The sequence below is a fragment of the Gasterosteus aculeatus genome, chromosome 5, assembly GCF_964276395.1.
Source record: "Gasterosteus aculeatus chromosome 5, fGasAcu3.hap1.1, whole genome shotgun sequence".
Taxonomy (NCBI): domain Eukaryota; kingdom Metazoa; phylum Chordata; class Actinopteri; order Perciformes; family Gasterosteidae; genus Gasterosteus; species Gasterosteus aculeatus.
Window position 1 is genome coordinate 648543 of NC_135692.1, and position 25253 is coordinate 673795.

General features: G+C 47.0%; 1 protein-coding gene across 5 annotated transcripts; it reads left to right on the forward strand.

The window, feature by feature from the left end:
- Nucleotides 1-7588: 7588 nt before the first annotated feature.
- Nucleotides 7589-25033, forward strand: rab3gap1 (RAB3 GTPase activating protein subunit 1). 5 transcript variants are annotated; one of them, XM_040176405.2, is made up of 25 exons: nt 7589-7888; nt 7969-8024; nt 10818-10896; nt 10979-11111; nt 11227-11305; nt 12059-12178; nt 12683-12848; nt 13530-13629; nt 13899-13980; nt 14071-14139; nt 14674-14747; nt 15906-15998; nt 16154-16326; nt 16507-16614; nt 16701-16873; nt 16991-17045; nt 17631-17930; nt 18133-18270; nt 18805-19032; nt 19121-19217; nt 19778-19881; nt 20369-20484; nt 20911-21013; nt 21809-21832; nt 24049-25033. In XM_040176405.2, exons 1-25 carry the CDS (start codon nt 7871-7873, stop codon nt 24280-24282), a joined length of 2922 nt encoding a protein of 973 aa, XP_040032339.2. In that variant the 5' UTR covers nt 7589-7870; the 3' UTR covers nt 24283-25033. The 5 variants fall into 5 exon arrangements, with proteins under 5 accessions (XP_040032339.2, XP_040032340.2, XP_077959173.1 ...); XM_078103047.1 differs by having other exon boundaries at nt 7601-7888; nt 16677-16873; XM_040176406.2 differs by lacking the exon at nt 21809-21832.
- The last annotated feature ends 220 nt before the right edge of the window (nt 25034-25253 follow it).

The following is a 25253-nucleotide window of genomic DNA, read 5'->3' on the forward strand; positions in this document are numbered from 1 at the left end:
TTTTCTCAAAGATGAGTACAATGTGCCACGTAATGAGGTCCTTTTGTGTCTGTTTCAAAGGGAGAAAGGAACCTCAGCCCTGTTCCATATCACGCTGGCTTCGTGGGTAACAAAATCCACATTGACCAAAATGAGAAACTGGTGATGTTTGGTTGCTGTGAGGTGTGCAGACCCAATTGCACGACTCGGAGACACAAGAAGGTGCAGTTAACCAACTTTACTGTCGGGTGGCAGTACAAACACGGGTATAATAACCCAACAGGAGGCAGGCAGGTGCAGAGTTCGTAAAAGTTACGGTCCAAGGTCGGTCCACGGGCAGGCAGTCGATCACTAGGCAAGGTATCCGGCAGGGAAAAGGCAGAGACGTAACTCGTTAACCAGGCAGGGATCGGTGACAGGAAGGCTATCAGGAATGAATGCTGGAACGCTAGGAACATGGAGTATCACAGACGAACTGGCAACAGAGGACAGGAACCCACAGACTAAATACACCGGGTGATGAGGACCAGGTGCAAACAATCAGGGAGGAGCTGACAATCACCCAGGTGGAACCCACACACCTGAGGGGGGGAGTGAGGAGTCTGAAACAAAACGAGAGGAGAGGTGAGTAAACAATAACAACACATAACCGAAAAATAAATTATAAATATCCAGCCAACTTAACTTAATACTCAGGGCTGGACATAACAGTTGCTGGCAATTGATTGTGCAACAATTTTGCATGAGAAGCAATCTACGATGTGTGAGGAGCAACCTCACCATCTACCACAACATTCACAGGTAATTGAAAACACGGCTGTCTTAAACATCAGACGTTCTCGTCAGAACATCTACCAGCAACTAAAAGCTGAGATTTGGCATTGACACAAGAACCCATTCAAAATGTGAGTTTTTATACTATGTAATTGAAACAAGGTCTTAAATTGCATTCATAGTAGTCTGGAAATATGTTTCTGTTGAAAACTGTAGAAGCCGCAAGTTAAAACTCCACTCACCTCATCAGTACCTGACGAGACACACGCATGTTTTCAGATAGCAATGACCCATTAGCCTCGCCGTACACACCACTGTCTCCTACTTGGTAACGTGATTGATGCTCGTAATCTGTCTCGCTCACGGTCCAGACCCAGTAGATCCTGATACTGATACGTTTGACGTTAAATTGTTTGATTTTAACTTAGGAACATTAATTGTTTTAAATATCCACTCTGAGGCGCTATATTTTATAAGTAAACTTGTGTAAAGCAGCCCGCAATTCTCCCAGAAAGACACTGATGATCTAAAAGAGAAGATTGGGTGAGAGAGAACAATTGCTTGTGCTGAAGCTCGTCCCACGTTGGTGACAGCTACTGGGGATCCTTTTAACAATAAACAATTCAATTATCTCACAGAAGTGCGGTAGTGGAGAATGGGATGTGGGTTCAGGTCCAGGTGGATCATGGAGAAGAGTTCTACTTAACTCTTTTCATGCAACAGAAGTTGGCCAACCATCATATCGGCAAACACCATCTACAAAGGTGATTTTATTTGAATAGTCGCCATGGAGTGAAAGCTAAAAATTGTTTACACATTTGAATGGTTTTGCTGATTATACAGTTTAATCAACATGTCATTCAAACATTAATTCAAGCTTCTATTTATTTGTCATAGTGGATAACTGAGAATGAAATTAAAAGGTGTCTGAGCGAGTAAATTTGTCTGGATAAAATGATTATTTATTTGCAATTACAGAATCACACAATTGAAAGAATCTGGCCAGAAATGAGTAACCGGGTGAACTCCCTTTGAAATCAACATTGATGGTTTATCAGGAGGAGATTGACATGGAGGACAACGTGACCAAGTTCTGTGTCCTCTTTGACCTCCCAGTTGGCCCAACATTGTTTTGTCTTCTGTCATGTGCTGTTGGTAAGTTTGAGTGTAAAAGTCGTGTTTATGTTGCAGTAGGGATCTTTTATTTTTTATTATATACATTTTGAGGGTTACGTGGGGGGAAATTGATGGGCATTGATGTTTTTGTATGTTATATGTCAAAGAAGATTAAAACCTAATTCTTCACAGTCTGTCATGAGTTTCATTTAGAGTCTGTTGTAGGACAGAGTGGACAAATCCACTGTTGATAGTGAAAAGATGTGCAATTTATAATAATGTGTAAATAAAGTGCACCAGCGAACGCAACCATACTCTACACAACTGTGTTGTGAGTGTATGTGAAAGTGACAAGTCTGTGTATGTGCAGTGAGAAAGAAAGTGACCGGGGGAATGTCCGAGTCAGTCAGTGGGCGACCGGCTCTGTTGATGAGCCCGACTGCCGACGGGAAGAAACTGTTGGTGTGGCGGGAGGTCTTAGTCCTGATGGACCTCAGCCTCCTGCCAGATGGAAGGGGCACAAACAGGTTTTGTCCGGGGTGAGAGGGGTCGGCTACCATCTTTATAGCTGCTTCAGGGTCCTAGAAGCGAACAAGTCCTGCAGGGACGGCAGATTGCAGCCGATCACCCTCTCTGCAGAGCGGATGACACGCTGCAGCCTGCCCTTGTCCTTGGCTGTGGCTGCAGCGTACCAGGCGGTGATGGAGGAGCAGAGGATGGACTCGATGATGGCCGTGTAGAAGTGGACCATCATCGTCTTTGGCAGGTTGAATTTCTTCAGCTGCCTCAGGAAGAACAACCTCTGCTGAGTCTTCTTGGTGATGGAGCTGATGTTCAGCTCCCACTTGAGGTCCTGGGTGATGATGGAGCCCAGGAAACAGAAGGAATCCACAGTGGTGACGGGGGAAGGTGGGACTGCGTTCTTCCTGAAATCCACAACCATCTCCAGGGTTTTTAGGTGGGACAGGAGAAGCCATTCATAAGACTTCATGACTACTACAGTTGCCTTCACAAGTCACATTTGCAAATCACATGTGTAAATAGGGTCGACATGAGGACACCTGTTCTGTGAAGGCCTCAGTTTGCTTTAGAGCATTTCTGAACAAAGAGCATTATGGAGACCAAGGAGCTCAAAGAGCATTATGGAGACCAAGGAGCACACCAAACAGCTCAAGGATGAAGTCGTAGCTACAGTAAGTATGAAGCAGGGTTAGGTTATAAAAAATATGGCACAATCGCACACCTACCAAGAGAAGGGGGTCCACCCAAACTGACATGACACAAAAGGAGTAAATTAATCAGGAGCAACCAAGAGGCCCATGGTAACTCTGGAGGAGGTAAAAAGATCCACAGCTGAGGAGCAGAATCTGTCCACAGGACAACTGTTAGCCATGTCCTCCATAAATATGTCCTTTTATGAATGTGTGGCAAGATGAAATCCGCTGTTGAAAGAACCATAAGAAATCCCATTTTTAGTTTGCCACAAGCCTTGTGAGAGACACAGCAAACATGTGGAAGAGGTGATCTGGTCAGATGAGACCAAAACTGAACGTTTTGGCCTCAATGCCAAACGTTGTATGTGGTTGACACCCAACACTGCCCATCACCCTGAGCACACAATCCCAACAGTGAAACATGGTGGTCATGACATCATTTCACATTCTATATTTGTCCTGTTTACAAGTAGATGAAAGATAACAAGTGCTGACAATGTCTTATTGTAACACCAATCAGGCATTTGAGTCCATCTTGAAAAATTGTGGCAAATTATTGAGAGCACTGTCCAGCTAACATCTGGGTAAAGCACATTCCAACTCTGCTGCTTTCTGCTTCTGGGCGCTTTGTTGGTGCCAAAGTGTGACATGTGTGTTGGTGAGCCCACCTCTTGTTGATACCGCTCACGTATCAATCAGTGATAACTTAAGGCTTATTTTTTTCGAAATAGCAACAAATCTGAGGCAATAAAACTGGGCCCTGTTCCTCGTACGTGGTTAACTGAGTTAGCCGGATCTTTGTCAGGATGAGATGAGTTGTTCAGGCTACTGGATCAGTTCTTCACTCCTTATTGATGAAGGAGCGACATCAGATAAACGTTTTATAGGGAGAGACTTCTCCGAGATACATAAGATGATACATAGATCCTATTCATTCGTATCAATCTGATGCTTTGAGCTTGTTTTCATCGACATACTCTGAAAGAGTTCAGATCTTTTTTCTCATTGGATGATGATCATCATGAAGCCTCCTGCAAACAGACACATTTAAATATAATCTGATTGATTAGAGTGACGAGGCCTTAAATGAGCCGTTACATTTTACCAACACGCATAACGTTAAGTTGTGTGATACTTCGTCGGGCTTGTAGCCTCCAGGGGGCGCTGTCAGTTTCTGCCATGATTATATGATTCATTTAATGTTATTTGTGCCTCATGTGTCTTTACAGTGTGTACACATGTGACGTCCTCTGTCCAGAAACCGTCACATCGACAGGAAAAAGTATTTGATGGGGAGAATAAAGGGAAGAAACCTTTAGAGACACGGGACGATCCTCCAGGGACGGACAGACTGATGGACGTACACAATGAACAACGTAAAATATGTATAATACGTTCAATTCATTCAACAGAAATGATTCAAATACACATTCTCATCATATGTGTTCATGATCATCTCCTGCTCGTCAGCGGAGAAGAAAGACACGCTTCCTTTATTTGCCGTTATACTGTTAAAAAATCCTGGTTTCAGTGATCGACTCTTCCGCCTTCTGACGTAAGATGATTGACATCTGGTTCAAACTAATGAGACGGTTTGAGCGCCGATCCGCCTTCGAGGAACCGAGTTGCCTGATGTCAATCATCTCGGTAATTGGACATTTGATTGACTTAGTTGAACCACGTACGAAGAACAGGGCCCTGAAGTCATTTTCTTTGGAATACAGCCTTTTGCCAACATTAGATCTTCTCATCCTTTGACCTCTTTGGTTTAACCATTCAATTCAGGATTGAAGTGTGACAAATAATGATGTGGGTTAATTATTCTTAATGTATAATATAAAGAAACCCCAAAAAATAATCTGATTTTGGGCCAAAGTGCGTTTGTTCCTTTTCAAACTGAGGCGCTAAGCAGCGCGTCTGTAAACCTATTCGCTGCACAGACATCCTGTTGACCCCAAAGAGTCCCCAAGTTATCAACAGAAGAAGGTTTTCAAACAGACACAACCACGGGAGAAACTCAGGAGGAGCAAAGACTAAGGTACATTAATGACATGTGCTTCAATTAAGTACTCACTCTCTTAAACTTTACATCTGGAAAGAAATGATTAGTTGTGTTTGTGCGTGTGAGTTTGAGTGGTGAATGTAAACTGTGATACTGTGCTCTCGTTCTACCATAATCCACGTTGTATTAATGCACATGACTAATTCAGCTTCTTTCCGGGAGTTTTTTTTGTGCTTTCTCCCCTATCAGGTCTCCGTAGATCGTGGTTCCTTCTGGACCCTGGTCCTGACACCTGCCGTGGCCCTGCTGACGCCTGCTGCTGCCATCATCATCATCATCATCATCATCATTATTATTTTAGATATTAATCATATTACTGTACTCATAAACCAACATTACCCTCTGCTAAAGTCTCTGTGCTCTCCCTCCCCACATGCTTCTGTGGATGGTGGTTCTATGTGATGGTGGTTCTATGTGATGGTGGTTCTATCTGATGGTGGTTCTATGTGATGGTGGTTCTATGTGACGGTGGTTCTATCTGACGGTGGTTCTATCTGACGGTGGTTCTATGTGACGGTTGTTCTATGTGACGGTGGTTCTATCTGATGGTGGTTCTATGTGATGGCGGTTCTATCTGATGGTGGTTCTATCTGATGGTGGTTCTATGTGATGGTGGTTCTATCTGATGGTGGTTCTATGTGATGGTGGTTCTATGTGATGGTGGTTCTATGTGATGGTGGTTCTATCTGATGGTGGTTCTATCTGATGATGGTTGTATCTGATGGTGGTTCTATGTGACGGTGGTTCTATCTGACGGTGGTTCTATCTGACGGTGGTTCTATGTGACGGTTGTTCTATGTGACGGTGGTTCTATCTGACGGTGGTTCTATGTGACGGTGGTTCTATCTGATGGTGGTTCTATGTGATGGTGGTTCTATCTGATGATGGTTGTATCTGATGGTGGTTCTATGTGATGGTGGTTCTATCTGATGGTGGTTCTATCTGATGGTGGTTCTATCTGATGGTGGTTCTATCTGATGGTGGTTCTATGTGATGGTGGTGGTCCCTGCAGTGGTCCTGCTGTGCGTCTGGTTTACTACTCACAGTTACTTGAATCATCTCTGTCATATAGTCTCATGTATTATACATTGTTCATTCTGTACACATGGCATCATTGTAGTCGTCCATCAGGAGACGGATCCTCCTCTGACGTTCTCACTGAGGTTTCTTCCCTTTTTTCCCTCTTGTAAGGGTTTTTTCATTGTTTGGGGAGTGTTTCCTGTGCCGATGGTGGGTTTCGGGACAGAGGATGTTGTATGTGTACAGACTGTAAAGCCCTCTGAGGCAAATTTGTAATTTGCGATTATGGGCTCTACAAAATAAAATGAATTGAATTGATACGAAGCAGCAGGAGAGAACCTTGTTAACCTCGTATATACTGCATGCTCAAAACATCATAGCGTTGTTTATTAAGGCTGCTCACATAGCATTTGTCATTTTTTGCTGAGCATAAAACATTAAGTGCTCTTAATAATGCAATTTATTAACAGTATAGGTGAGGTTTCAGTTAAGAATTAGTTAAATACCATTGTAATCAAAATGTCAATCAACCTAAATTGGTCAAATCTTAAACACAGGTCTATTAATTAGGCTATATTGTGGTACATAGACAGTCATTGAGGCACAGCAATAGTGTTCTGGTTGAATGTTCAGCTCAAGTCTAGAAGGCCCCACAAGTCATGAGCAGATGAACATGAATCAGAATAAGTTCAGGCAGACCACCCAAAAATACACTAGAATGCATGAAATAACATCTACTTAAACCAACATGTCCTGGGGGGGAACCTTCAGCTGTGTCTGCTTCACAGAATGTAACCAGTGTCCATCTCCAGCAGGCCGCCCCTATCAACCACTTTGGGCCCCACAAACCACCAGAGTGCAGCGTACAACATGGGTACTACGCCAAGTGAATTCCAATTTCCTGATATATGAGCCACCAACGTGTGTGGCTGCGTGCGCGGCAAAATGTTTGGACACCCCCGACAAAATCTCACTCCAAGGTTTTTTGAAAAGTTGGCAGCTCTGCGTTACATTGTGACAAGTAATCCCTCTTCATTAGAGGCATGTTCTTAAATTAAATAAATATAACAAGATGAACAATGAACCCTAAAAATCACATAAAATAAACAGCATTAAATAACCCTAACACAGTTCAATATAATTAAATCGATGGTTTGAATGCACGTGTTCTGCCACCTAGTGGTGGAGATGTGAACACGTTCGCTCTGCTCTGTTCACTGAAGCGACACAATGCGAGTGTGCGACCGCAAACCACTTTGATTGAACCAATATGTTTAACTATATTATTAGCTCTATTATCAACATTATCAACTATATTCCTTGAACCGATGAGTATCGCCGTGTGCATATATTTAATGACCGTTACCCTGGTAACAGCGCAGAATGATTTCTGGCATTCAAACGTTCCATTGCGTCGACCTTTACTGTGAAAATCTACGTACTTCCGGTTTAGCGGCTACGCTTCGTATTTTCGTTTTATGGGCAAAACTCCGGATGTAAACGTTGTCAGCTTGTCTCGTTTTGTGATTCTAAATTAAAAAAGAGAAAACGAGTGCCCTCATCCGTTTTCTCGTTTTGATTTAAAACGAAAAACAACAACAACAGTGTTTTCGTTTTATGTTTTTACGGTAAAACGGACCGCCGGTTAGCGTCCGCACAACCGCAAACAGGACACCGGAAGCAGAGGAATAACAACAACACCGACATGGCCGCCGACAGCGATGTGAGTTTACTCAACTTCAGCTCGCTGCACGAGGCCAGCGTGGCGTCTCGTGGCCTTAAGAAGTGTTTCTTCTCTTGCAGCCCGAGTCCGAGGTGTTCGAGATCACCGACTTCACCACCGCGTCCGAGTGGGAACGGTGAGTGACACCGGCGACGAGCCGCTAGTTCAGGCTCCCTTTGCACACCGATATGGACTTATCATTATCATTATTATTATTAACGTTAGTATTATGAGCTGCCGCCATGACACACGCGGGTTTGAAATGATCGGTCGGCTTCAGCCAAACCATGACGACATGTGACGTCATGGTTAACGGCTCATTGTGGACGGGAGCGCGTCATCCACCAGAGTAGACTTCCGGTCGTGGTTGTGGGTTGTGGGGGGCGCGGTGGTCAGAGACGGAGTGGAAATAAACCCGGAACAGCCTCGTGTGGCCGACCTTCTTTTTCCATGCTGGTGGAAATTGTATGAATGAGTTTTTTAAGATGAATCGTGGCTCAACAAGTAGTGTAAAGGTAAATGACCCCCACGAGGTGAGTGCTGAGTCAGAACCATCTATCTTCATTTCAGGGAAGTTTCTAGGGGCAAGACGAGCGAAATCTGGGAACCTCCCATTCATGCTAGCTGGTGTCCAGAGTAACGTTATGGACACTCAAAGGCAGCACCGGATCATCTTAAATCTTTGTTTCCCTTTTTCGGACAGGCTCCTGTGCAGGTGTAGTCTGCACAACCAGCGCATAGTTGTCCATATCGTCCAGCTTTTCATCGGCCCAACTCACACGTATCAGCTGCACTTTCACCCCCTCAAAGTCCAAAGGCTTCGTCCCCTCAACCGCACGCCAGGCTGACACAATGTGATCCGTTCTGTGTGTCTGCAGGAGAGGGGGATGTATGTTGAAAAATGCAATGGAAAGTTTGAGCAAAGAGGATAATCTCATATTTCAGAAGATTTTGAATGAATCCCTTTGCTCTGACCCTCGCTGTTGACTTCTATTATTCTCCGTCTTCTGTTGCTTCCTGGGTATTAACACCCAAAGACCTCGGTGAGCGTCTGGTCCTGTTGGGCTCCTGTGAGGTTTGTCCTCACTTCTCTCTTCCCAAGACTGCATACGTTTATAAGACTCCCTGAGGAGAGGATCATTAAGGAGAGAGATGCACCAACTAGGACACTACCTGTTGGGTCTGCCGGTACCAGATTTACAACCTGTGCATAACACCTGTTGGAGACTGTCAGACAGGAATGCAGAGAACCCTTTATACAGTCCCTGCATGTTTGCTGCAGCACCAGGGCAGTTTCCCACACACACGTCAATGCCGTGTTTGTCTGATGTGTTCTTTAGTAGCTCAGATTAGGCAGTAGGCCAGATTGGTTGGAATGAGACCTCATGGGGGCCGTCATGGTCATTTTTCTCCATGGCTATTGTGATTTACTCCTTTACCCACTTCTGAGCAACCCATGCATATTGGTTCATAAAGTACTGTCACACACTGCTCTTTAATTCATGTTGTCTTCTCTGTGCATGTTTCTACACAGATAAAGTTTGACTTTTGTGCTCAATATTTGCAAAGTATATGGATCATCATTTAGTGGGTGATCTAAAAAGGCAAATATTTTAATTCAATTTAATACCTTGCTTGTGAATCGGTTGACAACCCTACAACGATAGCCGAATAGTTACGTTGCTAATCATTAAGCCTAGTTTATGCTTCTGTGTTTTCAGAGAGACAAGGACACGCACACGCAAGAGCCCCTCGCGTGTCTTTTCACGCCTCCTTGCGTGCGTCGACCCATTTTTGTAGACTAGCGTCTAAAGCTTTGCAGCGTCCTGCAGCAGCAGGCTGTGATCGGTCTGCCAACTACGTCCTTTAGAGTCTCACGTCTCCGTTTTCACAGCACAATACGGCCGTTATTAAAAGGAAGAATGTTTACGAGAGAACGGATCAGATTGAAGAGCTTTTAAATATGAGCGCTTGTACAAGCCGTCATTGGCGGACTATGAGGACGCCGGATGGCCTCTGATTCATGGAGGGAGATCTCCACAAACGAGGGGGACAAAGTCGTGGAGGAAAATACGGGACAAATGTGTACTTGATGAAAAGCAGCAGTGTGGATGCACGGGGCGATAAAGTCTGTGATCAATGAATAAAGCAACCAGCGACTTCCACACACAAAGACGTGACTCTGCAGGTCGTCTTCAACAAAACACGTGACTCCACCTGTTGTTCTGGAGGTGAATCGCTCTGCAACACACGCAGGACTTTACAACCAGGAAGTGAAACCAGTGCGTCGACGCGTAAAGACACAGAAACACGCGGCGGCCTTTAGTCTGTCTCACTTTACCAGGTGAAAATAAATCTGTAAGCTCAGCACATTTGGCAGCATCCTCGTCCAATGTCTTTCTTCTTTCAGCCCCTTCTGGTCTCCTGCATGTACGCGTGTTAAGAAGTGGCCCATTTGATGCTTTTCTAGCCCTGTGATATCAAAGTGTGATTCATGTGGGCCGTGTGGATTGGATTAGTTTGTCCACCATCCAGACAGCGTTTCTGGGTGAGACGAGGTGATAAAACACGTACACACACTCATTGTACCACTAGTCCTGATCGCACATTATTACAGGCTGCTTGAACTCCTTTAACAAGGAAATAAGCGTTATGCTAACGGTTACTTACATGCGACCCAATGATTCGTCACTATTTAAACATTGCTGCCGCAAGGAATTGTGGGACGGATTTCCGTCCTTTCGTAATGGGCGGTCCAGGGGTTCCTATGCTAAAGGAGCTGAGTGGGGAAGCATGGAAGCTCCTTTCCGTCCGGGTCATTTCACTGCGTGAGGAGCCTTCACCAAAGTATTAGCCTACGTGATTAAAAGCACAGTGTTGATCGGAGCAGCGACGCTGCTGACGCATCCACTGGTTGATCTGCTCGAAGGTTCGTATCCAGATTGGAGGAGGTGCTGAATGACTGGAAGCTGATTGGGAGCCGTGCAGGAAGCTCCACCCCACAGAAGGTACGTACGGAACTTTCCATATGGCCGCCAGTGAGCCGGTGAGCAGCGTCCCGCTGGTGTGACGCTGCGTCCTTCATCGCAGGGGGAATTCACCAGTGGCTCCTGGGGGGAGACGTCTCAGGACATCCAATTTGCTGACTTTAAGTTCTACATAAGTCATCACTTCCTGAAGCAAGAGTGTGAGCAGGACGATGGGAAGGAGCAGCTGGAGGACGGTAAGCGTGTGTTGAATAGTAATATGAAGCTCCCCTAATGCACTGAAGTTAATGTTCACATTTAGTCTTTGTACACTTTACATTTCTATATTCCCAACATTGTTCTCTGATCCAGATGCCTTCCCAGTGGCAATGCAGGACCTTCTGTGCATGAACAATGACTTTCCTCCTCGAGCCCACTGCCTGGTCAGATGGTGAGTGCTATTGTTCTTTATGTTTTACCCAGAGAAACCGCGGGTGACCGATGTTTCCAACCACCGTGGGCTTTCAGTAGAAAGATTTCAGCCGGCGCCGACCTTCTATGGGACGAGGGTCACCGTTTACCCCCTGTTCTATTTGTCTCATGTCAAGCCCGACTGACTGGACGTTGGGATCGTCATCAGTTGGTCCTTTTAAATGGATTATGATTAAGTGGGCAAAGCTCCTCACGGTTAAAGTGCAGTCGACCAATCAGAGCTTCGATGGCCGTGTTAATGGCAGGGAAGTCCTACTCCATGATTATTACATCTGATTTTGAATGAAAACACTAACCGGATGGCACAGAGGATTCAATCAATGGCAGCGCTGCAGTCCAGAGGCGGAGCGTGTCGTTGGAGCAGTTCTAATCAAACAAAACCAATAACTAGGGTTATCTCCGGCTTACCCAGGTCCTCTCCCCTTCACCTCTACTTCTCTTTGTAGCGCCCCTTGATGAGAGGAGGTCCAGGTGTGTCTCCTGGGACACGCACCCCTCCACTACTCTGCCCGTAGCCCTTTACATTACCTGCTGTAAAGCTTATGTTGACTAAGACTAAATATATGCTTTATATTATGTGTACAAATACCTTTTTCCATCTCCTCTGACTTCTACCACAGCTGATGGTGATTGACCGTCTTACTCCATGAAGGACATTATGTAATGCAGCATCAACGTGACGCTGACATGTTGGGCTTTGACTCTTTGACAGGTTTGGCATACGAGAGTTTGTGGTCATCTCCCCTGGAACCAACTGTGAGGCGATCACCAGCGAGTCCAAATGCAATCTGCTCCTTAGCTCCATCTCCATTTCTCTGGCCAACAGCGGCAGGTGAGTGCTGGCCGAGGAAGACCCCCTGCTGGGGCCACCTTCCTTAGAACCAGAGGACTTGTACCCCTGCGCGTGGCAAGAGTCTGCAGGCAGTAGCTGGAGGACCAAGGAATTGATGTAACTGAACGCCTCCGGGACATTCTGTGTGGGAGCTCACTGAAGGCCTCAGGCGGATCTGGGAGGACGTCCCACAAGACGCCATCCGTTGTCTCATTAGGAGCATGCGTGCATCAGAAGATGCGCCATCCTTTTGTCCCGAAGACATTAAACTGTCCACGTCATCATAGATCTCCAACATCAGTATGTTTCACATCGAGACCTGATGTGTTGCTTAATTCTTTTGAGCCGTGTTTGTCACACGTATGTAGGACAGTTGGACATTCAGCAGCTATGTGCTCTCATGTCTGGGTCCAGGTCCAGATACGGTGGTGAATCAGGGTTAGCGGGTGGAGCGTTGTGCGCTGCCTCGGAGCCGCTGTAATCCTGCTGCTCCTGTGCCCTCAGCCAGGTGCCCGTGTTTGTTCAGATCCAGCAGAAGTGGAGGCGCGTCTATGCGGGAGAGTGCCAGGGTCCAGGTGTGCGCACCGACTACGAGATGGTCCACCTGCGCAAGGTGCCGAGCCAGTACAACCACCTGTCCGGCCTGCTCGACGTCTTCAAGTCCAAGATAGTACGTTTGTTCCATCTACTTGTTCTCAGCTTTCCGTCCTGCAGGTTCACTGCACGTTTCCCTTATTGAGTTCAGCTGGTTCAATCGATTCAAATCAAACCAGAGTGACGTTTCATCTAAATACTTGACCACATTTATGAGTGACGTGCTGAACATACACAGGGGACATTATTAGGGTCATTTTATTTCCTGGATGGACTGGCCCTTTTTTCTAGATGTTGGTAACTAGAATGTTTAAAGGCATAGTCTGTTACATTTATTGTCAGCGTTAAATCATCAGCTGTGTGCGTTGCCTCAGTCCTCATGTCCTACAGGAGCCCTGAAGGGACAAACCAAATACTTGTGTCAGGGGTACAAAAGGAGGCGACCGGGGGTCTCCAGTACCACGGTACGTCCCCCACAGGGGCTTTTTGGCCCCCTGGGTGATGCGATTGTGGAGCCCCCTTGTTTAACTCCGACCGATGGTCACGAGGCTGCGAGCTGTACCTGTCACAACTACGCAAAGGTTTATTTCTTCAGGAGCAGGATGTGTAAAGGGAAGATAATCATGCTAAAACGGGGAGGGACTCTACCTAACACAGTGCTGGTAATTGACCCTATAAATGATAATTCCTCCTGTGGAACCAATGGGGATGTAGATGGCGCTGCTTCACCAATCGCTTCCTTCTGTCTTCCCCTCAGGGTTGTACCCTCTCCCCTCTGCCTCCGATCAACATCTCCATCCGCTTCACCTACATTCTCCAGGACTGGCAGCAGCACTCGTGGCCGCAGCAGCCTCCAGGTGGGGATAGCAAACCCCTCTTGGTATGAGGCAGGTGTTGGAGGTGCTGCAGTGTGCTGGTGTGTCTCCGTCTCTTGCTGCTGGAGTACACGTGGTGTTTACTCCAGCAGCAAGACACGGACACGCGGGATCACGTGGCCGAGGAGCCAACGAGCGTGAGCGTTCATGTCGGGATGAAGGTGTAACACCCGGCGGACCCACTGGGGAGGATTTCCTACCCGCGTTCCCTTGTGATGACCACTGTTGTGTGTTGATTTGGCTCCCTGCAGACTTTGACACGCTCCTTGGCGGTGAGGTGGGAGGCGTGGAATTTGGGAAGCTTCCGTTTGGAGCTTGCGAAGAGCCAATCGGGTAAAGGCAACTACACAAGAAACCACCCGGCTGGATGTGAATGAACAGAAGAGCACTTTGTTATCCAATGATCTGTTTTTGATGTTTCAGTGAGCTTCACCTTGCAGCCACCTGGCCTCACCTGACGGAGGGCATCGTTGTGGACAACGACGTGTACAGGTAACGGTGTGAGGGCCTCCACCTGCTGACACACAGACTTCTTCAGCTCCTTCTCTTAAAACCTGCATTGTCTAAAGTGTCCACCAGGGGGACAAAGAGCAGTTTGTTCTCACGTTTTATGTGTATTTAAAAACAACCAAGCTGTGATGTTCTGATGCAACATTTCTATCGTGGATATTTAAGTGGATTCTAGTACATGGATTTGATTGCACAACGCGCTGATTGACAGGTCGCTCCTGCTACCAGAGACGTTTATGCATCGACCCTCTTGTGTGATCAATGAACAATGCAGCAGTCACAGCATATTCGTCCCAGTGTCATTAAAATGTTGTTTTTAAGGGAGAACAGTCATCATGTGTGACACGATATCCATGTGCTTCAACCACATAACGCGTCCTCTTACTGTGTCTCTGTGTCTCTGTGTGTGTCTCTGTGTGTGTCTCTCTCTCTCTCTCTCTGTGTCTCTCTGTCTCTCTCTGTGTCTCTCTCTGTGTCTCTGTGTGTGTCTGTGTGTGTCTCTGTGTGACCCGGCAGCGACCTCGACCCTCTCCAAGCTCCTCACTGGTCGGTCCGGATCCGCTCAGCTGAAAACCCCCAGTGTCTCCTGGGTAAGTGAGCGACGTGGAGATCAGACGATGCTCTTTCACACGTGCTGTTTAGAAGTAGGCGTCCCATGCTGAGCCGTCCTCCTCAGGCCCACTGGGACCTGCAATGACCCTTTGATTGATACCAAGGTTTATTTGTCTTCATATGCAAACAAACACAGTTTTGAGAGCAGATTTCTTGCGTTGCAATCAAGTAAAAACATCAACCCTTAGAATACATTTCTCAGATTTGGATGTTTGGCTGCAAAACGATATGATGATGTGATAACTTCACTTACAAACCGGAACTTTCATTGCAAAGCCAGACATTTTCTCTCACCAGTTTTTTTGTTAAATACGCTTTGTGGATTCTGAACGTTCTCATTTCGTAGTCTGCTGAGTTCAGCTGGCCTTAACTTCTCATTCTGCATCACAGCTCTCTGAGCTCCTCTGATAACAGTAGTTGTCATACAGGACGTCCCGTCTCCTTGAAACCAAAATAGGTGACCTACGTGAATCTTGTAGATTCAATGAGTTTTTTTGGGGGGTATTCGTGCTCAGTATACTGCGAACAGGGTGAGTGATGGTTTCAATATGTTCTAGTCTAAGTTAAGTTACCCAGGAGCTTTGTGGACATAGACTTAGCTAACGTTAGCTACAGCTTGATGAGTTGAGTCATTTAACGCGGCGTTGGCCAGCTAGCTAACGCTGCGTTCTTGAGGAGGTAGATGTTGAGGTGAGGCTGACGAGGCAGAAGGTGAAGTGCTCCACCGTTCTATCAATAAGCGAACCTGCCAACCTGTTCAAAGTACGCTGGTACCATTTGTCTCTAAACTACGCAAACGTTTGTCTAAAGTTAATTAGACTAGTTGACCAGCACATATTATATGCAATGCAATATGATGCATGACGAGTATTTAATGACGTGTCCCCTATTAGTTGTTGTCAATTCCCACCCCCCCCTCGTCGGTACGCAAAACATGGTCCCTGGGACAAAACCAGCTGAAAACCCCTAGAGGGGCGATGCCCTTCTCACCTTCTCACCCGTGACCCGTTTTCATGCCCGCCATTGATCGTGGGGGTCCAGCTCCTTTGGACCGAACCAGAGAATCTGCTGCTTTTAGAGTTGAGCAGTATCATCAATGGTTGAACTATTGTACCCGTTGTTACACTTCCATGCAGGTGACTTGCTCACAGAGTTCTTTAAGCTCTGCTGCAGGAAGGAGTCGACAGAAGAGGTTCTGGGAAGAGGATTGGCCGATGAAGAGGGCAAAGGTCAGGTTACGGACAGCGTTGTCATTAAACAGCGCACATTCACTGGTGTTTGTCAGCGCCTCTCACTCCACAAAGCAAAGAAAGATGTTGTGTTCCATCGACACAATGAATCCAGTATGAAATGATTGTAAAGATCTGACGTTCTTTCCTTGTAGAAAACAGCGACATTAGCTCTGCGCTGTCGAAGCTGACGGAGCCAACGGCGACCGTGCCAATCTCCAAACTGTCTGTCTCCAGCATGGTGCACAGCGCCCGCAAGCACATCCGCCGCCACCGCCGCGTCGACGAGTCGCCCCTCAACGCGGACGTGCTCAACTCCATCCTGCTGGTAAGCTTAGCAACGCCAATAGAAAAGTATCCGCCTGTCCCTCCCTGGTGAGTGACAGCGGGTGAATGCGTTCACACAGACGACAGGAGGAAAATGAGATGCTTTTTAACATGATTTGTCTCCTCCATCCTCACTGGTCTCTTCTGAGTGTATATTTAATGTGAGTGTGTTCTGTCTCAGTATCTCTTCCCAGATGCTGCTGTGGAGAAATCACCAGAGAACCGCAAGAATAAAACGAATGCACCCAGCGGCTGTGGGGGAGATGAGCAGAATAAGAACGCTGACTGTGTACGTGGACCCTTTAGGACCCTTTAGGCCTGAGATAGTGCGCTATGTGTTAAATGACGCAGCCTTCTCTGCGTCCCCGTGTCCAGAACCTCTCCCTCCAGCTGAAGTCGGCGCCCAGCAGCAGTCTGACCTACCGGCTGGCTCTGTGCGCCTGTCTGGTCAACTACAACCACGGCGGGCTGCGGGCCGTCGCCCACCTCTGGCAGGAGTTCGTCCTGGAGCTGCGCTACCGCTGGGAGAACAACCACTTCATCTACGGGTGGGTCGGCCCGGTCAGAGGTCCAGCGTGCACAGAGAAGCTGGTGCTGCTCGGCAAAAAGCACAAAGAGTAAATGCACTGAAGCCATAGAAGAAGTAGTTTGTCATGTTCCCACAGGCTGCCTGCTGGGCCTCCAGACCTTCGCTGTTGTCTTCTGCACCAGAAGCTCCAGGTAGGCAGTGATACGACACCCACACGGGGTGTTTACATGGAATTATTCAGGAATACACAAGAGAAATGAAAGAGCAACAGGTTATAGGAGAAAGTTCCTCGTGGCACCAACAGAACCAGTGGGTTCACTCAATGCTTTGGAGGTTTCCATTAGAATCAGCCAGATAAATACATATCTGTGTTTAGATCCATTCAAGTTATTATTTACAACCGTAATGATGTCAGTGTATATAAGCACAAAGGAGCCTTCGCCATCAGACGCCATCAGACGCCATCAGACGCCATCAGACGCCATCAGACGCCATCAGACGCCATCAGACGCCATCAGACGCCATCAGACGCCACTGACTGAGACTAAACGACTCAGAGGCTCAGCATGTATTTTATAGAATAATTATCCAAGTGCAAGAGAGATTTGTCAGAGGAATAGAAATTGTGAACACTGGTCGGCACCTCAGGTGAGGAAGAGGAGAGGAGGAAGGACTGAGGACGGTGAGAAGTGGACTAAATGAGGCCCAAACGCGAATTGTCTCCCGTCACGAGGACGCTGGAAGCGTCCGTGTTTGAAGTGTCCCGTGTCCTGCAGATGTTGAACTGCTGCATCGAGAGGAAGCGGGCCAGAGAGGAAACGCGCAAGGTGCTGGAGGGGAGCCGAGAGCGCCGGCTGCCCCCGCCGGAGCCCACCGCGGCCAGGGAGGTGTCCCCGGGGAAGTCGTGGGACTCGTGGAGCGACAGCGAGGAGGAGTTCTTCGAGTGCCTGAGTGACCAAGGAGACATGGAGGCGGAGAAGGACGGCAGTAAGAGTCGAGCAGAGGGACGGCTCCACCCCTTCAACAACACCACCCTCCTGCGCTGTGCCGAGCCGCTCTACGTTCCTGTCACTCAGGTCCGCCTCGGCTTGTATGACTCGCGTGTGTGTATATATATATTATATGTAGTACATATTGTAGTAGTGAAGTAAACACAACGCTGATGTGTGTTTCTTAAAACATGTGACCTAAATCACTGCACTGAAGTGATGAAGATGAGCAGGCGTGACGAAGGACATCCGTGCAGCTGCGTGACCTGTGCGCGTTGTGTGTCTCCAGGAACCTGCTCCCATGACGGAGGACCTGCTGGAGGAGCAGTCTGAGGTTCTGGCCAAACTGGGCACGTCGGCTGAAGGAAGCCACCTGCGCGCTCGCATGCAGAGCGCCTGCCTGCTCTCGGACATGGAGTCCTTCAAGGTGACGCTGAGACCAGCTCCAGTCCACATGGACTCCCTGTGAGGCTGCAGAGCCGGATCTACTTTGAACTACAACGTTTCCACTATTCATAGGTAGCATACATGTGTTAGCGCTGAGCAAATAAGGAGCTTTATAAGCTCAACTTGTGTGTGTGTGCATACACACAAGTTCCTCCAAAGCCTTTATCTAGTTTTAATAGACAAGTTAGACGATGTATCAATAACAGCAGCACGTGTCCCTGTCAGAGTGAAGTGGATTTAATCTTCAGGGTCCATGTCCACTTTGTGTGATGCACTTATAACGCGTTAATGTATTCACAATCATTTATATGCACATGTAGCTAATTAGCGTTCTGTGCGCATTGGAGACTTAAAAACGGACTGTGGGACCAAAGGGGACCTTCTTGTGATTATGGGGTCAAATAGTAGCTCAAGGATTCTTGCATCTCCAGCTCCTCATCACATGGTTCTTGAGAAGATGGTGGTCGCAGACCAGGTCCTTTAACCCAAACTGACGCCAGCTGTCTCCTCTCAGGCAGCAAACCCAGGCTGTGTCCTGGAGGACTTTGTGCGCTGGTACTCCCCGCGAGATTACGTGGAGGAGGAGCTGGTCGATGAGACGGGTAACAGAGCGGTGAAAGGTGAGCTCAGTCCCAGGATGAAGATCCCAGGCAACATGTGGGTGGAGGCTTGGGAGACGGCCAGGGTTACACCTGCACGCCGCCAGAGACGACTGTTTGACGACACTAAGGAGGCCGAAAAGGTAGACTCAGGACCTGGGGAGGTCTGTGGGATCCAACACAAGCAGATGGACGTGGGAAAGTGATGCGAGGGTCTCACTGTCTTTCCAGGTTCTGCACTACTTGGCGGTGCAGAAACCGGCTGACCTGACGCGCCATCTGCTGCCCTGCATCCTGCACGCGGCTATCCTGAAGTTGAAGGAGGAAGGTGAGTCCAGGTGGTTTGGATTTGTTATGACGTCAGACAGTAAAAGCCTGAGAGCGCAGAGTGGACAACGTGTGCATCTACGCTCCGTTAAGTGGAGTAGCGATCAGTAACTGTGTCTACGGTACACTGCGTCTCTCTGAGAGAACCACGACCTTGTTCTCATTATTGCTAATGAAGGGGTGCTGGTAGGACAGTCCCGCCTGAAGGAGGGGCGACAGGAAGAGAACTGAGCAGCAGCTCACACACAGCAAAGGGTGCTTCTAGGGTTGGATGCTGTCACTCAATAAGTACGTAGCGAGAGCTGACGTGATGTAAAGCCGATTCGTTGGTGCACAGATTGCTTATTTAATTCATTATGTAACTGTTACTTAACAATAGTTCATTAGATGTAGCTGTGCTTTTCAGGGTTTGTTTCTCTTGTCATGATGCAAGAAGCCGATGACATTCAATCCAAAGTGTGATGACGTAGGACATCGCTTACAGCTCAATGTGGGACATTTTCCACATGACTATTCATCTCTGATTGTTTGGTTTCCTTCTCCTCTGGATCCCCCGCTCAGAGTCCATAGAAGACCTTCCATCAGTCAGAAAGACCATTCAGCAAGCTACGGGCCAAGCCAGCAAGCTGCTGCACCCCCTCAACCATGACTACAAGAAGCTAGAGGTCAGTGAGCCCAGAAGCTGCTCGGTCCCAGGAGGCGTCTTGAGTCATTGCATAATGAAACACAACACACGCCGTGCTCTCTACTCGTAAGACATACAAAAGGAGGTACGGGCCTACAGCAGGTTGTACGTTGGACAGTAGCTCCTCCCATCGGTGGTGAGGAATGCCTGTACAGCCATTGATCGTCAGCCTGGTGACTCAATGAAGAGTCATCGTGGTGTTTTTCACCACTAGTTGGCTGCAGACAAAGCACATTAGTGTTACCAATACAGAATGTTACTCTCTCCATGAAGCCAGTGTGGATACGTGGTGGTCCAAGATGGACGGAGCCTTAGAAGAAGACCTGCTTCCCCTAAATTACAGTTTCCTTTAAAGGGAGCAAAGAGAAGCTGTGATGATGCTGACACATGTAGACGTCATTCTACCTGCCATTGCGATGGAGTACAATCTAATGTGAACTTCCTCCATTGTGTGTGTGTGTGTGTAGGACTTCATCAATCAGCTGATGCTCATGGAGACGGCCATCACCAGAGCTCGCTCCCTCAAGGCCAAGTTTGCCAGCTGTGAGGGCGGGAAGGAGGAGGACGCAGAGGAGCTGGAGAAGTAAGTTGTAGAGATCAGTTAATCAACAGCTGTTGTCTGCTGGTGTTTGTGTAAATAAACGGTTGAACATTACCGTTTACTTTTTTTAAGTCAAAAATATAGGACTGAAGATCTGTAAATTCTCCAAATTGCCAATAGAAATGATTGTAAATGTATTTGTGGCGTACTGAGACATTGATCTAGCTTCTGAAGAGGAGGAGGTGGGGATGGTGGAGATGGTGGGGATGGTGGAGGAGGTGGAGATGGTGGAGATGGTGGAGATGGTGGGGATGGTGGTGGTGGAGGAGGAGGAGGGAGGTGGAGATGGAGGAGGAGGAGGAGGGTGGAGTGGGCCCACATGTGAATGGGACTGGAATGTACTAGTGGACGCTCTCCACCAGGTGACCCAGGTGCACTGACCCACCGACGTTCCCCGTGTTCCTCCAGGTTTGTGAGCTCCCTGCTGGAGGAGCCGGAGGTGGTGGTGATGGGGGGCGGGCAGGGGCCGGCCGGCAGCATCATCCACAGGCTGTTTGTCAACGCTCAGAGGGTAAGCAGCTCACCAATTCATTCCCATAGATGCAACACGTCTTCTGAGTGGAGCTGTGCTTTTTTGATGGAGCTTTAGAGCCGTTAAGCTCCTTTGCATTACGACACTAATGTACAGCACCTTGCATACGTATTCACCCCCACCCCCCCCCCCCCTCTGGACTTTTCTACATCTTGTCACAGATTCATATGCATTTCATTGCATCAAATAGTCCATCTAGAAGTTGAGGGAAAGTTTACTGTGAAACCAGTGCAGCCAATTGCCTTCACAAAAATAATACCAAGTGCAAAGGGCACAGAGCGGGCCGAGCATCGGGCTCAAGGCAATGTGTCCATCGGAAAGACTCCGCGACAACCGGGGGGGGGGGGTTTAAGGAGGTTTAACACGGTTTAACACGGGGGGGGGGGTTTAATGAGGTTTAATGAGGTTTAACGCAGTTTAACACGGTTTAACACAGGGGGGGTTAACGAGGTCTCCATCCAATCCAGACATTTCCATCTCCAGATGTGCAGAGCTGGTGAAGACGTACCCAAAGAGACTTGGTAATTACAGCAAAGGGGCTTTAACCAATTATTGACTCAGGGAATACAGTCAATACTTTGTTCTCATAATTGTTTGTGTCACGATTACTTTCAGTACGTTGCATGTGGAGTTGATCAAACAGGAAAACATCTAAAGTCCAGGGGGGTGAAGACGTATGCAAGATAGACATTCACAACGTGCTTCTTTTTTAAATGTGTTTCCTCTGTTGGACTTTATTTGTGTGTTGTTTCTTCCCCTGCTGCTTACATCAAGCTGGCTGACTTCACCAGTGACGAGGTAACTCCCAGTACAGCTCCAGCAACCAGCATAGTCAGTGGTAGAGGACCAGTAGGCCGTAACCCTCAGCAACACGCACGCAGAAATGATTGACTCAAGCAATCGAGCCTCCAAGGGACCTTTTTTATTCATTTTACCAATTTATTGCTCCAATTATAACATTTACATTTTGTAGTAATGGGGGTTGCCTAGTGACCCATTTTCATATGTACTAAATATGTTTGTATATAGCTTCAGCCTGTCCATTATTCAGGCAATAAGTCTCACTGAGATCGATTAAACCAGTCGGCAACAACCTTCGAGCTTCACCGTCGACCTCCAAAATAAAAATAACAAATATTTTCTTCCGAAGAACTCGTCAGTGGCTGAACCTCCGTCCTCGTGTCCACGACATTCAGTTGACTGCTCGTGTATTTATTCACCAACGTTTGCAGTCTCTGTGTAGTGCTTTTGTCTATTATGGGATATCCTGATGCCTCGTAGCATCATGACCATAAATGTGAAACCTCACTGTTAATGATCCAAATATTCCCGTATTCAGCCTGTGGAACGTTTCAACCCATTCCTGCCAATCAACATGCCAGGTGACCTGCAGAATGACAGAGCTAAAGGCTCAAGGGACGAGGACACATAGTAATACACATAGTATACACGTAGTTATACACGTAGTTATACACGTAGTTATACACATAGTATACACGTAGTTATACACGTAGTTATACATGTAGTTATACATGTAGTTATACATGTAGTTATACACGTAGTTATACACGTAGTTATACACATGGTTATACACGTAGTTATACACATAGTAATACACATAGTATACACGTAGTTATACACATAGTAATACACATAGTAATACACATAGTATACACATGGTTATACACGTAGTTATACACATAGTAATACACGTAGTATACACGTAGTAATACACGTAGTTATACACGTAGTAATACACGTAGTTATACACGTAGTAATACACGTAGTTATACACGTAGTTATACACGTAGTTATACACGTAGTTATACACGTAGTTATACACGTAGTAATACACGTAGTAATACACGTAGTAATACACGTAGTAATACACGTAGTAATACACGTAGTAATATGTGTATTAGAAGTAGAACTCCAGCAAAAAGCATCCCCATGTCTCGCATGGCTAATGATTCTTCTCGTGTCAGTCTTTATTACACTACTCAGTAGTTCAACCTTCATGTCTGTGCATGAAAGCACTGCGGAGTTTGTTAGAAAAGGCTGAAAAAATATTATGTATGTAGTTACATTGTGTCCTCAGTTGTCCTTTTGAAGCATTAAAATAGTTTAAACGTGTGCGTCACTAAGAATATTTTCTTAACTTTTAATCAGTTTTTTGTACCGATATTCTTGGTAAACTTGGTCAGTCTTAAGTTGATCTGGTTAAATGGCTGGCAGTAGCACATCAAAGGGTAAAACTTATTTCCCTTTGCCAGTAGGTGACGCTTTAATAATAAATCATGGTAACACACATGTGTCACACAGCCCACACAAGCCACTTAAATAAGAAATGTCAGAATTGAGAATGTGTTTGAGAACCTTTTGAGGAAAATGGAGCTGTGCCATTTTTCCCTGTTGACCACAAAGGCGTCACGATCACACTGCCCGACTTGATCGGATTTAAACTCTTAGTTTCTTTATAAAGCCAAACTACGAGAATTTGTTAAAATACGGAAAGAATGCAAATATCCGGCGATTGGTTGCAGCGCAAACATGCCAGTTTTCTAGGGGGCGCTATAGAGCTTTATACCCAAATGCGCAAACCCGAAAATATCTAAATGTTTTGCAGTTCCGATGCGCACGCCAAATTTTCAGAATTTTTGAACATGGGAAAGGCCTCAAAAGTGCGATTGAAGCGAATAATAATGTTTCGAAAAACAAAAGCGCTTCGACCGGCTTTCAGTGGCCTCCGGTCCCGATAATGCTGGAAATGCAACGGGTGTTTCTTGGGAAATAAAATAAATAACATTGAATGAGAACGTTCCACAGGTACTATATTGGTTTGCATTCTATTACACGTAATTGGTCCTACAATGGAGCTCCAGATGTTTCGTCATCCGTCGGTTGGAAAAGACTAAAGTGTCCTAGTTGGTGTCAAAGCTTGTGTTTGTCACAGACGTCAGAATAAGACCCTTCATGTGGTGCCAGCGAGTAACGTGTCCTCCTCCCACCCTCAGGCTGCCCTCCTGCCACCGCTGGACGATGACTTGTGCCGGGACCAGAAGCCCACAGGGGGAAGCCACAAAGTGGCTGACTTCCCTTCTCCGGCGGGCCGGGAGATCCTGCTGCGAACGTGTGTCCCTCGGCCGGCGCCGTACTCCAAAGCTCTGCCGCAGCGCCTCTTCTGCGTGCTGATGAAGGAGGAGTTCAGGCTGGCTGGGGCCTTCTCCTCAGACACGTCCTTCTTCTAAGAGCAGAGACACCTTATGTAAAACGCCTCGTGTCCCTTGATCTCACTTAGATTATCCGTCTGGTCTTCGTTGCATTGGGGGAAAACAGTTCTTTGTAGGAAAGTAGGAAACGTCCCTGTAAACAACGAGAAGCGGCGTTACTGCGTCACGGACTGAGGCGGGTGGACGAGCGTCGTCCTTTCACAAAGTGGTGTAGTTTCAGAACGCTGTGAGATGGTACATGTCGTATAATCAGGAGTACGTGAATCCAGGGCGAGGTTTGTCCACCCGTCTGTCCCTGCAGCTGATCCCAGTGCAGCCGCTGTCATTGATCCGCGCTCGTGTCCGTCGGCTTTTGCAGCAATAACAATGATTTCATGAAGGAAGCATAAATAAACCAGTCAGTCTGCCAGTTAAACACTAAATGACATTTCAACACCAGTGTTCTATGGAACCAGTCACAATAATATCCATCTTCACTGTAACCTTCTTGCTAACTTAAAGAAGTCGTCTTCTGCCTTTTTCAGCTCTGGTCGAAGGCTGACGTAGTTGCTGACGTAGTGGCTGACGTAGTTGCTGACGTAGTTGCTGACGTAGTTGCTGACTACACAGTGTTTTTGACGCACACATTCTACATACACAAGTTTGTTTTACCTCGTTGACCAGCGGTAAATGCTTTGTAGGTGTAACTTTGATATTTGGTGAGTGTACACTACATGTACTGTTCTCTCATGTAAAATAAAGTCAGTAAGTCGCCACGTGCATCATCCAACACGGACCGTGTGCATCTGACGCGCGCTCACACACACGCACACGCACACACACACACACACACACACACACACACACACACAGCCGTTTAGTTCACGACGTCTCACACAAACACATGTGACACAGTACGGCCAATAAATCGTTCCTAAAAGTACTTTGTGTAGTCGGTCATCTTCAGAGCTGCTGATCCTCCTCAGAGGACCACGGTGAACAGGGCTCAC

Bases quoted from the DNA above. Each gene is read 5' to 3' on its own strand.
- rab3gap1 (XM_078103047.1), top strand. The intron at 12,179-12,682 runs GTGAGTGCTGGC...CTGTGCCCTCAG, and splicing joins TCTCTGGCCAACAGCGGCAG to CCAGGTGCCCGTGTTTGTTC. The intron at 12,849-13,529 runs GTACGTTTGTTC...TCTTCCCCTCAG, and splicing joins ACGTCTTCAAGTCCAAGATA to GGTTGTACCCTCTCCCCTCT.